The sequence below is a fragment of the Stegodyphus dumicola genome, chromosome X1, assembly GCF_044657685.1.
Source record: "Stegodyphus dumicola isolate Sdum_Otavi_A_Nest chromosome X1, ASM4465768v1".
NCBI classification, from domain to species: Eukaryota; Metazoa; Arthropoda; class Arachnida; order Araneae; family Eresidae; genus Stegodyphus; species Stegodyphus dumicola.
In genome coordinates this window covers 184,559,082-184,574,245 of record NC_140780.1, presented here as the reverse complement: position 1 = coordinate 184,574,245, position 15,164 = coordinate 184,559,082, and the positions used below count along the sequence as shown (strand labels likewise).

Sequence of the window (15,164 nt, the reverse complement as noted above, 5' to 3'; positions counted from 1 at the left end):
TTCTGGCATAAAGACTTTCATTAATTCTTCTGTTTGCAGTTTGCTGTGATATAACAGTTCCAGTGGTGGCTGCAGGCTCTCAAATTAACTGCTGAGCAGTAGATTTCCTGATTGTTGAGACTCCAAACAATAGTTCCAGAGATCTGAAATTATTTTCATTGCATAGAGACTGTTTTGAAATAGTTACACATATCACTGCTTGCAGGATTCTATGCCCTTCTTCTAAAAGGCCAGTGATTGCCTTGTCACAAATGTTTCCAAATGATACTTAAGAGCCGTAACAAACCATTTTGCATCCTTACACTCTGACAACATATGTTCAATAGCAGAAATTTATTCAGTTATTCACTTTGCATGAGGTGTATGATTCGCCATTAGATTATGTAATGCCTTGCTTATATCAGAAACTGAGTGCTTTTGATTGGATAGTCCTCATTAGACTTATTTTTCACACATTCTGTGCAAAAATATATCATATTGATTAAATATTTCATGAAATATTATTTATGCAAAAGTAAGTTTGGCTGTGAGTGTATCAGTCAAACTTTGTTGAATGGGAGTTAAACATTTTGCTTTTTTTTATCTGGTGAAAGTTTTAATAAATATAAGAAGAAAAGCTATAAAAAGTTAATTCTGTAATATTTTCAAAATTTTTAAATGCCGAAGCATGACTATTTATCATTTAAGACATTTTTTAAACTGGAAATATATGTCTTTGACTAATCGTTATAAAAATCAAGGTTGCATAAGGACTTCTATGGACACAGTGTATAGTGAATCTGATATGCTGAATCTTGCATTTCAATTTTTATTTTAGCTTGTATTAAAATCCATTATAGTTACGTTGGCTTTTCTGGCATTTCTTGTACAAAGCTTATCGCACTGTAACTGAGCATCTGATAGAACATATAGTAATTACAGTGGAAAACAGCAATTTCACTGTCTTTCTGTCACTTTTTGTCAAGTTTTTCTGTCACTTTGTCTTTACTAACTTTTGCCATCTGAATCCAAAAGTAACCTCAGTTTTTGTCTATCACGTCAACTTTTTAAGCTACAGGATACCCTCTCTTTGTCTCAAAAATCATACAAAGTATGCATATAAAGGGAAAACTTACCAAGTATACTGTTTACAAAGAATAATTTAATTCATGCAAAATCTATAGTTAGTGAAGTTAAATTTTTCAAATGGTAAACATGTATATTAAGGTGAACTTTTTGGCCTATTCTTTTTTTTTTTTTTTTTTTTTTTGAGTGTTTTATCTGTGGATATTCTCGCTTGATGTTCCAACAATAGTCAGACATCATGTACATCCTATCTACCTTGATAGTGTGCCTCCATGATCTTCAGATCTTGGTGGAATTGCCCATCCTGCTCATCACTGACTACACCAAAAAATTTTCAGGAAGTTATCAAGATGGCTGTGTAAAACATTCAATTTGGTGCTCTTGCTGCAACCAAGCATTTTTGAGCTTTCGAAAAGTTGCTGTACAATCTTGCTGTCTACGTTTGTGTGTTTCCAAGAAATTTTTCGATAACGTTTTTGAATGCCATCCAAGCATTCTTTTGAAGTAATGTCATTGTTCTGATAAAATATTCATCCTTAAGGACCTGCCTTATCTGCAGACCGTCAAAAACACCGGCCTTTATTTTTTCTTATGGCAGACTAAGCAATGCTGAAATGAGGTACTTGAAAGTCTCCTTCAATTAGCAAAACTTTAACAAATTGCTTCATGAGACTCAGTTTTATATGCAGAGGTGGACATATAATGTTCTGTCAATAAGTGGCTGATTTAGAATGGATCAGCAGCTTTCAGGTCAGATCTTGGCAGCCAGTTTGACTAGTCTGTATGTTTCTCACAGGTTCTGCTGTGCAAGGAGGAAGCAGACCGTTTTAAGCTCAATACAGATTATCCATTGGTGCATCTGATATTGCAACAAGCAGTCATTACCTTTATGCCTTCATATTCTTCACACAAAGAAACTGTGTGACATATTGGAACTGCACCAAAAAAATTTCCATTGTGGAGGAGAACACACTTCAGGCGTCGCTTTGAGCTGTTGATGAAAAATTAAAATTGAGTTGTGTTATATGCTCAAATTTCCAACTCTTCCATTAAACCATGTATGTTATGACAGTACACAAATCCATTATCACTTCGAAAGCATTGCAGAAGTGCACTATCTCTTGAACAAAAATTAAACACCATAGCTTCTTTTTCAAGCAAGTCTGTCTCATGCAGTTTTGATGCTAACACCTCTGAGGCCGTTTTGGATAGTTTCAAATCTCATACCAGATCATTTAACTCATGCTGGTCAAATCCCTTATGAATGGAATCGTCTTGAGTTTCAGAATCTTTGGAGTCAATTTGATATTCACCAGAATCGTATTCCTGTATTTTCACAGAGGATAATTCTTTGAAAACTGGCACTGGGTGTATAGATAGAAAACTCTGTTTTACATATGTTTTTCTTGTTATATCGTGATGTTTTCACTATACAAAAGTAACAATGACTTGAGTGATCTTTAGGTTCTTGCCAAACCATAGGTATGGTAATTTAAAACATGCTCCCATCATCCACATCATCCACTTCCAACGCTCTGCTTGGACTCTTTCTAAAGGGCCCATGATTTATTTTGATCACCTGTTTTCAGGTTAAAATAGGCTCTCCTGACATATGTACTGACATTTGTCATTTGACTGAGAATGGTAAAACTACTACATAGAAAATGAAGCTGTTTGAGCAATTATGACACAAACTGGCACAGGCAGACAAAAGATAAGGTTTTAGTTCATATGTGAATAAAAAGTTAATGCTGTTAGCCTTGCATTCAAAGTAGTACTCGACGTCAGATGCAATTCACTATATTAGAGCAACACACATCTCACTGCAGTGTCTCATCTCCTGTGACATCATTCACTTGTCGCCATTCGGAGAATTTATGTCAGCCTATATTAGAGCAGTAGTACTTCAGTAGTACTTCTATGCTCAGTGGCGCAGAGAGTGATCACATTCATATAAAGTGTTGAGGAAAAAAGTTGATATGATGGAAGAAAACTAATTATAGTTTTGAAATCAGCTAACTTATTCAACCCTAGAACAGCTCAGTTAATGTTCACAAACATATCAGGATTCTTTTATGGTACCATTTTATTCTCTCCAGTAGCTTCATGATCATATTCTGCTCACTGAAGTTTTTTCAAGTGTTGGTTAGAGTATTAATGAATTTTAGGTTAGAGTAAAAAGTCTTGTATTGCTAATGGCAATGTATTGTGGCCAAAAGTCATCTGTTTTTTACAAAGGACACAGATGACAAAATTAATTCCAGCTTTCTGAATTCTGTAACCAAGCTACATTATGTATGATGTCAGAAACATGCATATTAGTATCAGAACTGCACATAAGTTTATTATAAGAAATCAGTTGTGCATACCTCAATGTAGTATTATAGATGTTTTTTTCTGATACCAAAAAAAAAAAAAAAAAAAAAAAAAAAAAAAAGGTGGCAAGATTTGTATCAGCCGAGGAATATATGCCCCTCATATCAGGGAAATGAAAATTGGTGTTTCCAAATAGCTAATGAGCAGAGCAGAAGATTGAAAATCCTCGTAACCTCTGAAATGTCAGCATTGAAGTACAGATAGCTTTGGCTATTTTTGGCAGCAGATAGCGACATATAGCTTTTGCAATTTCGGCAGCAGGTTTCTTAATTCAACACTCAAGCAAGCTGCTTATTTTATTAACTGTCATTTTTCTAACTGTTTTTTTAAAAAATATTTTACCCAAATCAATAAATTTGTATCTAGAACTAAAGATTATGCTGTTTAAATCAAGCAAAGATTGGGTAATTGGAATTATTGTAATAATTAACAGGGTAAGCAGCCATAATGTTCACAAATGCGCCAGAGATACGAAATCTTACATTGCAGACCACACCAGATAATATGATTCAGTATATTTTGATCCAAAAGTATTTTTCATGTTAGATGATTGACACAAAGGAGCAGTGACAAAGGAACTGAGATGAATATTATGAAATGGATTTTGTAAATGAAGAGGAATCTGCTATTAAATTTTTTTATGAGAAGGAATTAGTTTTAGTAAAAGACTTTAAATAATTGCAATTATAAAACAGAAGAAAAACATGGCTAGAAAAATAAAAATTGGTAACACAACACTGAATTTAGCATAGGTTTAATCAAGATCTTGATCTATTTCGAGGGCAAATAGGTACAGGCTCCTCTTCATCAGGAGCAATCCCAGTCTTGCAGATTTTTTTGCATCTGACGAGGATGAACCTGTATCCAGTCAATTGTAGTCTTGACTAAATCTATGCCAAACTCAAGGTTGTTGTTTTAATATTTTTTTAATTGTGATTATAAATATCAAGAACAAATGCATCTAGAAGGGTTGTTCCAACATTGTAGTTTGGAGACTACTGTCTTTTTATTACAAATATACTGGAATTTATTAACTTTTATTATGACTTAAACGAAAAGTACTTCTTTTGTAATAGAATGTCTCATTCTAGATAAACTCATGTTTGTCTGCCAATAAGTGTGAAGCAGGGAAGGACAAATTGAGAATAACAAAACCATGTTAACTTGTTAGAAAATAACGGTATTGTGTAATTTGATTGTCAGACAGACAAAAACTAAACAAGCTACTGTAAACAAATATTTGAAAAAGTAAAAAATACGTTTTGTATGTTTTCTGTCTTCTTTTTTATAATAATACATGTATTTCTCTTTAAAAAAGTACAAAAGCAATAAATTATTTTAATTGCAAATGATTTAATGTTGCCTGTTTTAGTCTATATATCAGAGTTGCCACACTACCTGGAAAACTGGAAAAAGTCAGGGAATTCGAAAATTGACCAAAAAAGTCAGGAAAAAGTCAGAGAATTTAAATATTTTAGTCAAAATCTGGAAAAGTCAGGGAATTTGATACAGCGATCCTGCCCAAAAAAAAAAAAAAAAAAAAAAAAAAAAGCTAGTTTTGCACCAACGATCACTTTCTTGAATTGTGTATCCCGTGAGCGTCATTCAGGCAGCTGGCATAGAGCTAATTTTCGCAGCTCTAATTAGATTATCTTTTAGATAGGCAAAGCAGAGTTTCCAGCAACTTTTGGTTTCTAGTAACCTCGAGAATCGCATGTGCAGTGCATGTTCAACTAAAGAAAATACTTATTTTGGTATAAAACAAAATATGTTTAATCCTAGTAAACGGTACCATGGAGGTTAGAAGCAAAGAATATGTAAAGAAGGAAAACCTCTCTGCAACAGGCTTGGCTCTGTTCTAATGTAGAGGGAAACAGCTGTGCATGCGCGAAATATCTGTCTTCAAAGTGCGAAGCGGGTGTCGAATTTCAAAGGTCACTTTATCCAGAGTTCATAAAATGAATATTGTTTAAAATTTCTTTAAAAGAAAAGAAAATATTTTTGCTGCAAGTAAATTAATTATTGGATTAGTTATTTTGAGCCCCCCCCCCCGAAAAAAAACTACGAAAATCCCTTTTTAAATTATTGCAAAAAATCAAAAATGAAACGTTTTGTCAGAGAAAGTTTCTTATTGACACGTGTTTCTCAATTTCCGGTACACGCCGCAGAGAGCAAAATTCTGGCCGCCAGGTTCCGCAAATCCCTTGGCAAATTTTCCCCTCGCTTCCTAGTGGTGTAATAGCATTACGTCTATGGAACCTATTCTTCTTTAGGCTGCTATCACGCGTCGGTTTATTTCAGAAGAACAACTGTTTGGGACAATTTTTCTGCTTTGTCACAACAGCTAATCACCATAGATCACGTTGGGGTTAACACAGGGCAAACTGATTCTCCATTATAAACAAGTTGGTAGTATTCGAAGCTGATAGCTAGCTGATTGTTTGAAAACAAACAACTTGCAATTTTTTTGGAATCGAAGGAAAAAGTTGCACGTCTTTCTTACAGTAGTAACCAGGCAAAAATTGTACTAGGATTTTACTGTAAAATCTTTTAAACCTTTCCTTTTTGATAAGTGCCTTTTTTTGTCGTTTTGCAGTAAAATAAAAAAATAGTAATCAGTCATCTAGGTTTTAACCATATAATATAACTTTGCTAAAATATCGTTGATTATTCTAATTCAATTTTTAAGTAATTATCTTTATTTTTATGTTATTCATATCATTTAATTCCTTCTTCCCTCTGCATTTATTTATTATTAGTAAATAATACTTTCAAATTTCAGAAAATGTTCTCTGGCATAATCCTGAAATTAATTCTAGCAGTATGATGACAAACCATCACGAAATTTAATGCACATATTTTTTGCTTATGTATGCTGCTAAATAATTATAAAATACCTGAATTTATTTAAAAATATAATTAAATAGATTTCTTTCTTTTGTTTAGCTGAAACATGTCTGCAAAAAACGACTTTTTTTTAATCCAGATTGTGCAGATTGTAATCTCAATCTTCAGTGGAGAAAACAACTCCTATTATAATTATAATAGTAATGCCTTGGGAATTATATATATATATTATAAGGTATTTCATTCTCCTGTTTGAATGACAACCCTCATATATTATGAATTTTCATTTATGAAATGAAATTTACAGAACTGTAAAATTTACTCAACCTCAGATTTTCAAGCTGTGCAGACTTTTAGTTATCTATTGGATGTGCACGCTTTAATGTTAATTTTTATTCTGCACTAAGCATTTAATTCAAAAGAAGGAACATTGCAAAGCTGTGTTTTTGTTTCTGCATAAAACCAGTGTTTTGCCCCCCCCTCCAAAACAAAATGATAGAATAGGACTTTTTTTTAGCCCTGAAGGGATATTAATTTCGTTTTAGCATTTTGTGTTGTTCCACTATTCAAACTTTTGCCATGAAATATTATAGCTCTGTATAAAGCCCTGTTAAAGAAATTAAATAATGAAGAATCTGCATAAATGTATGTGTGATTCTCGTATTGTGATAGAACAAATTATCAAATTTTGAATAATTTAATCCTTCACTGAATATGGGTATCTGGAAGCCCTAATTTGGAATTTGTTTTATTATCTATTTCATATTTTGTCAGACATTAAAGATTGGTTTTGTTTGGTTTATTGAGATTACGGCAAAGCACGCTAGGGCTATCTGCCTAAGGGAAGGGATGCCTTTGTGGAGGACTTTCTAAGGGGAACTCATATACACGTTGCACATGGGGAAAATCATGAAAACGTCCATGCAGCCAGCCCGTTCGCGGGATTCGAACCTCGGACCGAACTACCAGTGTTCAGCGACATTACCACTTGGCCGCTTGTGGGCCAACAGACATTAAAGAATTTTTGCTTAACAGTACTGGATGATTTCAAAGTGAGAATTTGCAACACTCTACCGGGGGGGGAACCTTTTTATCTCCAGCACATGAGACTGTGTATTGAAATTTCTAAAAATATGCTCATTTTAAAATTATTTTGCGATATTGCTGTTGAATTTTATGGTTTAAGTGCAACAAATGTGATATTTAATAAATTAAGGTAACATGCAAAATGTTAAAAAAAAGGGGGGCTTTTTTGACGGAATGTAAAATTTAAAAGGTTTCAGATTTTTTTAAAACTTTTTTTCCATTTTCGTGGTTTTATAAACTGTTACTGATTTTTAATACACACAAATAAGAAACATAAGTATAGGTTCAGTGTTAAGAAACAATGGTAATACTTTAATATAACTTGCTACTAATCTAATTTTCTGTTTGTTATAATCCATGGATTCCTTCTAAAATGCAGGAGAACGTCTGCTCATATGTAATTTTGGACTGAAAGCAATCTATTATTTGACAAATATTTACGTTTTCACAAAATGACAAATAAAAGATATTTAAACATATCCCTATAAAATTATTCTGTTAACTTAAAATATTCTGCTGAAAAAGAAAATTTACAGTTAATATATATATATTGGACATTTTATTGAAAATAGAGGGATTTTGTGTTTTGTAAATATTAGTGAATTTATATTCGCCAAAAGAATTTTTTAAAATATGGAAAACTGAACCTTTTTAATTTTGGTTGTATTTTACTGAAAGGTAAGGTTGTAGTTTTTCTTCATATTAAACTGTATTTTTTTATTCAAATATATTATTTGACAATTTGATTATTTTCTGCATTAACATATAGGATTTTTTTTCATCTTTGTCATAAAAAGATGTAATTTCTTTTGATTATTATTCTTTAGTGTTAATTTCAGTAAATATAATTTCCCCCCCCCTCGCATTATACTGATATGTTAGAAAGTACATTTTGTATGTATGTATTCTTTGCTCTTATGTTTCCTTTTTCTTATTTTGTAAATTTTTGCTTATATAAATAAAGCTTGCCTAAACATGAACATTTATTTTGAATTTTGGAAATTTCTCTCCTTCACTGCTTGTGTAATATCTTTGTCTTTCTTTATGTATCATTTTTATTGACAAGTTCTTTTGAAATGATTTCATAATTTAATTCTTTTATTGCATATTGTATGTATATTTGTGACTTCTTAGTATTTGATTATATTTATGTGAATATTAAACTAAAAGTCTATGCCAATTTTATCAGGCTGAGACCTTATTTCATCTTCAGTGTTTTAAATAGTTAAATTTCTCTGTTGCATTTTTAGAAATAATTTCATATTTAGTTTGCATTATACATGCATGTGTTGCTGATCCTTTTGCTTTGGGCATGTGTGAATGTTATTTCCAATCCACTCTCCTCAGTCATTCTCTCCCTCTTCCAGTTTGCCGTTCTGACCTACATTGAACCCAGACTGGGTCGAAAATTGAGTCAGCCTCTCATTAATATAATTCGCAGGTAATGAACCATCTTTCCAGTGACATCCTTTTCTCATTAATCTTGTACAATCTAATGGGAGCGAACACTTCTTATCTTAGTCAGCCTGAAAAATGCATGACTTGTTTCTGTGTTTATTGTTCTGTAATCTGAGTCAATTTCTACACATTAATGTATGTGGTAATAAATGCAAATTTTTCTTTGTTTTTGAGATTTTTATACTTCCTGATATTGGGATGTTATGAAATTTTATTCTTTTCCTTTCTGTTTAGTTTTTCCTTTCTTTTTCTTTTTTTTTTCCTAAGTACACTTTGTAAATGCATCATGTGCAGTATATTTGTTTGCAAAATGTATATACAGTCGAAGCAATTGATTGAGGTTGTTAATTCTATTCTATGTTTATTAGTTGTGTATATTTTTAAATAGCTTTTTCTTCCTTTTTTGTTTTGATGCTTTTATTTCCTGCTTTATCATACTGAACCTTAACCCTCCTCCTAGAATGTGTAAGAAATCGATATTTATGAGCAGTATTAGAATCTCCCAAGGGTATCTGAAAAATATTGTAACCAGTCTGGTCCTCAGTTTAGAGAGCCGTTCTAATAGGTTTCCCCCTTTTGCAGTTTGGTGCTCTGACTCCTCTAGAATCCAGACTGGGTAAAAAGTTGATTGAACCACTCACTAATTTAATCCACAGGTAAATGCTTTTGAGTTTGTATTTGCACTTTTGTTTTCTTATTTAGCATACACAGTTTTCCCTGTGATTAATCCATTATTATTATTTTTATTTTGTTTTGTTTTTGCTAAAATGTTTATTTTAATAGACTGTAATAGAAACCAAAGCTATCGCCTTTGCATATTAGGTGATATTAATATTTTGATTAGGAGAAGGGTATAAATTTGTATAGGTATTTGACTAGGGTATAAACCAATAATTGTATTAATTGTGTTATTCCTCTTTTATGTATGATATTCAATAGGCATGTTTTATTTCTTAGTTTTTGGAATTGGAAAATATTTCTTGTCTCATGTTTTATTTGTTTTCTCTGTGTCTAATATTGAAATTCCATAATCATAGAATACTTAATTTGAAAAAAATGCAAATAGTGTGTTTTGGGATCCTGTTAATGTATAATTTTTTTAATGTTAATGATGCATGTTGTTATAAAATTTCATGTTAGTCTTCAAGATAATCACATAAGTGAAAATAACTTACTTGTTCTTCAGAAATAGTTACGATGGTAAGCATAACCTGTTTTGAAATCATTATTTATTTATATAGAAAATTTATGATAAATGATGTGCAGAGTTTTTGTAGAATCAATAAAGAAATTACTTATGTGTAAATAGATGCATTCTTGATTAGTTAAATAGCAATGTTTGATATAAAATAAACTTCGTGTATAAATCTAAAACTAGTTTTTCTGAATGCAGTACTGATTTTCTAGATGCATTTCCTATAGTAGAATTTTGCATTAAACTTTAAAATGTGAAATATATGGTGAATTCATAATTTAAGCGGAGAGCAGGAAATTATTATGTCACCTCTAGTTTATAGTAAAAGTATATAATAAATAAGGTAAAAAGTACTTCAGAGATATTTTATCTAAAAGGTTTTTGATTAGTGGTATTGTATACTCTATTAATATATCTATGGAAGAAGATCCCTTATGGAGAGGGTTTGTGGTACATTTTGCCTTATTGTACAGTATATTTCATTATCTTTTCTAAGCTGGTTAAATCTTGCTATGCATTTTATTGCCTAGAACTTGTTTATATACATCACATGGCCATCACATTAAATATAATTTTTGCTATTATCTGTAGTTTCATATGTCTAAAATATTACCTGCAGGTATTACTTTATACAGGCTTACCTGTGCTCCCCCTATGGAAAAAAAAGGACAGTTCTGTATCTCCCATTCTACTTGGCCAATTGACGAATTTTAACTTGCGTTTTCCACATCTCAAAAGCGTGACTTAGGATATATATTAGATTTATATGTAGCAATTTTATAACATATGTATTTTTACACAAAATTGGACTTTTTCTAAATTAACTTACCGATTTTTGTCTATATTTCGATTCTACGACTCAAATTTTGCCTAGATATTAAATTTTGTAATTTTTGGTGAGAAATTTAAACATTTAGCCTGGCACATTTTTTTTTCTCAGTTTGCACTGAGAATAATTCACATGGCGAACTTCATAATTTATAGCAACCTATTTTCCTTTCTATTTTTTTATTGTACACCAACGGATAAAAGGTCATCATTCATACTTTCAAATAATTTTAACAAATTGTGTAAATCATATTTGGGATTATGAAAGTGTCTTGGCATAAAATTGGCAATATTATTGAAAAATAAAAACACTGTGAAAGCTCTATATTGAACTTTTGACCAGTTAGCTCCATGAAGCTGATGCATTTATGCTTAAGCTGATTCAACTGCGTCTGATGCATCATGTTAGCAAAGTACTGAAACAGCGATAGTATCTGTTGCAAATGACTTCCATCATAGCTTAGAGATGAAGGTCTGTGACAGAATTATCCTCATAGTTGTGATTATTGTGTTACTACTCAAAAGTCATTGAGAAAATTTACCAATACTTGACATCATTTTGAATATTGCATACTACATATCATATTGTAGATGATATGTAAAATCATATTGTAGAGCAATGAAAAGATGTAACTAAACAGTCGTGAGTCATGAGACATGATTTGGTTTCTAACAGATGTCTCTGGACCTGGAAGATGCTTCTCAAATGAGATCTCCAGCAGTGTATTATGCTTATGGTTAAATTTGAAGTCAAAGTGTGATGGTCTATGGATGTTTAATTTCATGCTGAACAGCATTTGTGGAGTGTGCTATGCTGAGCATTAAATTTGGAATGGTTTCGGAGTGTTCAAATTGAATCTTCTGAAATGTTTTTGACAGCAGTGTACTGCTGCACTATGGCAAGTCTGGAAAAATGTATTTAAAAAATTATTTGAGGCTCATCTGTTTACAAAACTGTTTCTGTCTGATTTTGTATGCGTGCCAACAGAAAAGCATAATTGACTTTACAAATAGAAAATTGTAATTGGTCTCAGTCCCTCTTGACCAAGTTTTAACATGCTGGAACATCCCTGGATATCATGAATACTTGGCCAGCTGTTGCATCAGTTCAACAGAACTCATTGCTTAACACAGAGGATAACATTTGGAATAAAACATAAAAGTTGTTGTGACTTTTAGTAATTCAAATATTGTATTAATAACAAATTAGAAATTATTCATGTCTGTTTATAACACTTTAAAAAACATGAGTAACTGTAACAGTTTCATGGTAAATTTTTGAAAGTGTGTATTCATTTAAGTATAGCTGTATTATATTGCTACCTTTTTAAATTACCAGTACTGTTACTTGAACCGTAACATAATTATGTAACTTTCCAAATAAGAAACATTTAATCTAAGTTTAAGGACTTCATGCATGTGCCTTTTTAATTAAATTTGTTGGCTTGAAGTGGATATTTTATGTTAACTTTTTACTTGTAATAAACTTTTAACTCTTTGAATATGTAAAATTAGATGACACAATGACTTGAGAAAAAGAACACAACTCATATATTTTTCATCAAATCAAATAATCTACCAGTGTTTGCTAGGCAAAAATTCTATGTTGTCATCTTATGAAAATTAAAGATAAGATGAAGACGAAACATAATGAACACTACAGGCTCCTTTCCCAGTGAAAACGATTAGGAGACATAATCCTGAAATGGGGTGAGACTGCATGTGGTATGGTTATGATTGACCAGCGGCGAAATGTTTTTCCCCGAGATTGGCACTGTATGTGCGAATCTGTGTCTGCGGTTTTCAAGAGATTGCTCATCATTGTCTTTTATGGTAAAACATTGTTTCAGCCTATCAGTTGAAATTCTTTTGACAATTCCATTAATTTCATTGTCAAAATACTTTGGTGCTTGGTGTTTGACAGCATAAGACCTAAGGTAAACTGGTTGCAAAGATGAAGTGGCCACATTAGTGTAGATGAAAATATGTGAGGAGTTCAAATTTTGAAATAAAAACGGTTCATTTTGCAATGCATGTGTGAATTAGTTAGTTCTGAAGTCTTCAACAACCTAAGTAGATTATTCTGAAATATTTGCCATAAATAATAATAATCTGGCCAAGTTAATTTTTCATACTAGTATTGCAATTATCAATGACTCAATGGCTTTCAGTTTTAAATTATCCATATCATTCTTTTGTGTCAGTGATCCATAAAATTATTCTCTGTAGCTGAGCGGTTTGATGTTTTCACCGGGGGGGGGCTACAGTTATTCATTATTCAGCAAACTGCCAATGCAGTGCCAAATTTAGGTTTACATGATGGGAAATATTTCATCATGAAATGTGCCTTTAAAATATCTTCCATTTGTGTAATGATAGATTAACCAATATACAGACTTTCTTTTATATTTATTTAATAGGATTTCATACTGCTTATATCTTAACAAACTTATATATTTCTTTGAAATTTAAGTAGTAGCTGAGTGTTCAAAGATTTGAAGATAATTATAGGTTTATATTCTGTGGTTAAAGAGGTGGGCTGCCTTCTTCAAATTGTCATCGTTTTAATTTATGCAAGATAACTACAAGTCATTTCCAGAAACCAAGTCTCAGCAAAAAGATCTTTCTAAAGGAAAGCTGCTTATGCATTCTGTATAATCAATTACCAGCATGCAGAATATAATCGTGTGCAAGATGGATCTGTTGAAGCCACTCATTCTATCTGAATTCACATTGGCTCAAAAAGTAGAAGTGCAGCTAAAGATGCTTTCCTGAAATGTCCTTTCACATGAGAGCAGAAAATTCTTCTGTGAAACTTGCCATAGCTGCATACTGGATAGCCTTTAGTATCAGAAACTTTTGGGAAGAATAACCAGATTTCTCATTCTGCCTCAATTGTCTTGTGTAGTATGTCTGTGATATTTACACATTCTGTACTTTTAGTTTTAAATTAAAATGGATCTATTTTGATCCTTGTATATTACATGTACGCTTGGTTAAATGTGAAAAATTTTCAAACACCTCAAATTTATTTGAATAAGGTATGGCATCAGGAAATCCGTAGATGTAATGTTTAGTGTGGAAGAAATGTGATAGAGTAAAAAGAGGGGACCTCCTGAGGAAAATGAAGTCCTAAAGTCCTAAACAGTAAGATGTATACAGGGGATAAGTACAAACATTGAACATTCAAAGCACAAATAAGTATACACTGTTCTAACAAAAAGTTTCAACATAAGAGACGAGAAACGGATATCATAGTTAGTGAAGGTCACTTTCCCATCTGCTGAATTTTTTCACTTGAATGAACAGAGAATATGGCCACTGCATCTATCATACTTTGCAGAGTGAAGTTGGAAATGTTGATGAATCAGTTCACACAAGCAAAACTGCAAGTAAAGGGAAATTCCTGTACGAAAAATATTTGGGTTAAATATGAGAAAAACTAGAATTAGTGTCAGAGGGTAAAAAGTATTATTAAAAAAAGAAATATAATCTGCACCTACTCTTGTCTTCTGAGTTGATTATTGTTGGACCTCATTAAAAAGTTGTAGATCAGTTAATTGTATCAAATTTCGGGCCTTGATGATGAATTTCAGTTTCTGAATGACTTTGGCTGATCAAATAGAATCGGCATGATTTGTATTAAAGAATTTCCTGAGTTGATTGTTATGTTTTTATGTTTGTTCAAAGAATATTCAACAATCTCTGCCATTCAAGGTGTCATCAAGCTGCATGTTTCACTATCTGTGATTCAGGCACAACTCGGATGGATGCCACACCTCCGTATTAAGCGGGAGGCAGGAAAATCATCAAAAAACTAACAAAAGGGAGTCCCTGTTGCATACTCATGTGCACAATGCAATTTCACTCCACTGCGACAGAGTTTTAAAAATTTGAACTCTCTCTTAGCAAGGGTTGCCACTCCCAGTTGCACGGAGACTACGAAGGGTGGGGAAGCCTCTTGAAGAACCTGCCATCTGGCTTTTGCACTACACACTCGGTTGGCCTAAGCCACGACTATCCAGGGATGGCTGCCTTTTCTGGCCATAGGAACCTGGTCTGTGTTATTATGCCTTAAAGCCATTACTGTCATTGTAAAATACTAAACCAGAATCTGCAACCCCATGGGCCAATAATTTCTTAGAAAAGGCCAGTCATGGGACTTGTGGTCCCAGCAGTCTTGCAGCATTTATGAGGATAATTTAATACAAACCAAATGAATATAATGCAATTGCTGACAGGGGAAACATTGTGTTTTGCTTGGTTCTTTTAGCTTTAATTTTCCCATACTAATTTTTTGACTTTAGTT

The 15,164-nt window shown here is 32.3% G+C and overlaps 1 protein-coding gene across 3 annotated transcripts in view; it reads left to right on the top strand.

Moving 5' to 3' along the window:
* The window catches only part of LOC118186050 (AP-3 complex subunit delta-1-like), a 401,929-nt gene that overhangs the window by 133,524 nt on the left and 253,241 nt on the right, over nucleotides 1-15,164 (top strand). For 2 of the 3 annotated variants that reach the window (XM_085808093.1, XM_085808095.1), the window contains exon 8: nucleotides 9,415-9,488. In XM_085808093.1, coding sequence (XP_085664219.1) covers nucleotides 9,415-9,488 — 74 coding nt within the window. Of the gene's footprint in view, nucleotides 1-8,741; nucleotides 8,816-9,414; nucleotides 9,489-15,164 lie in introns of all 3 variants that reach the window. The other variant, XM_085808094.1, reaches the window with a different exon arrangement.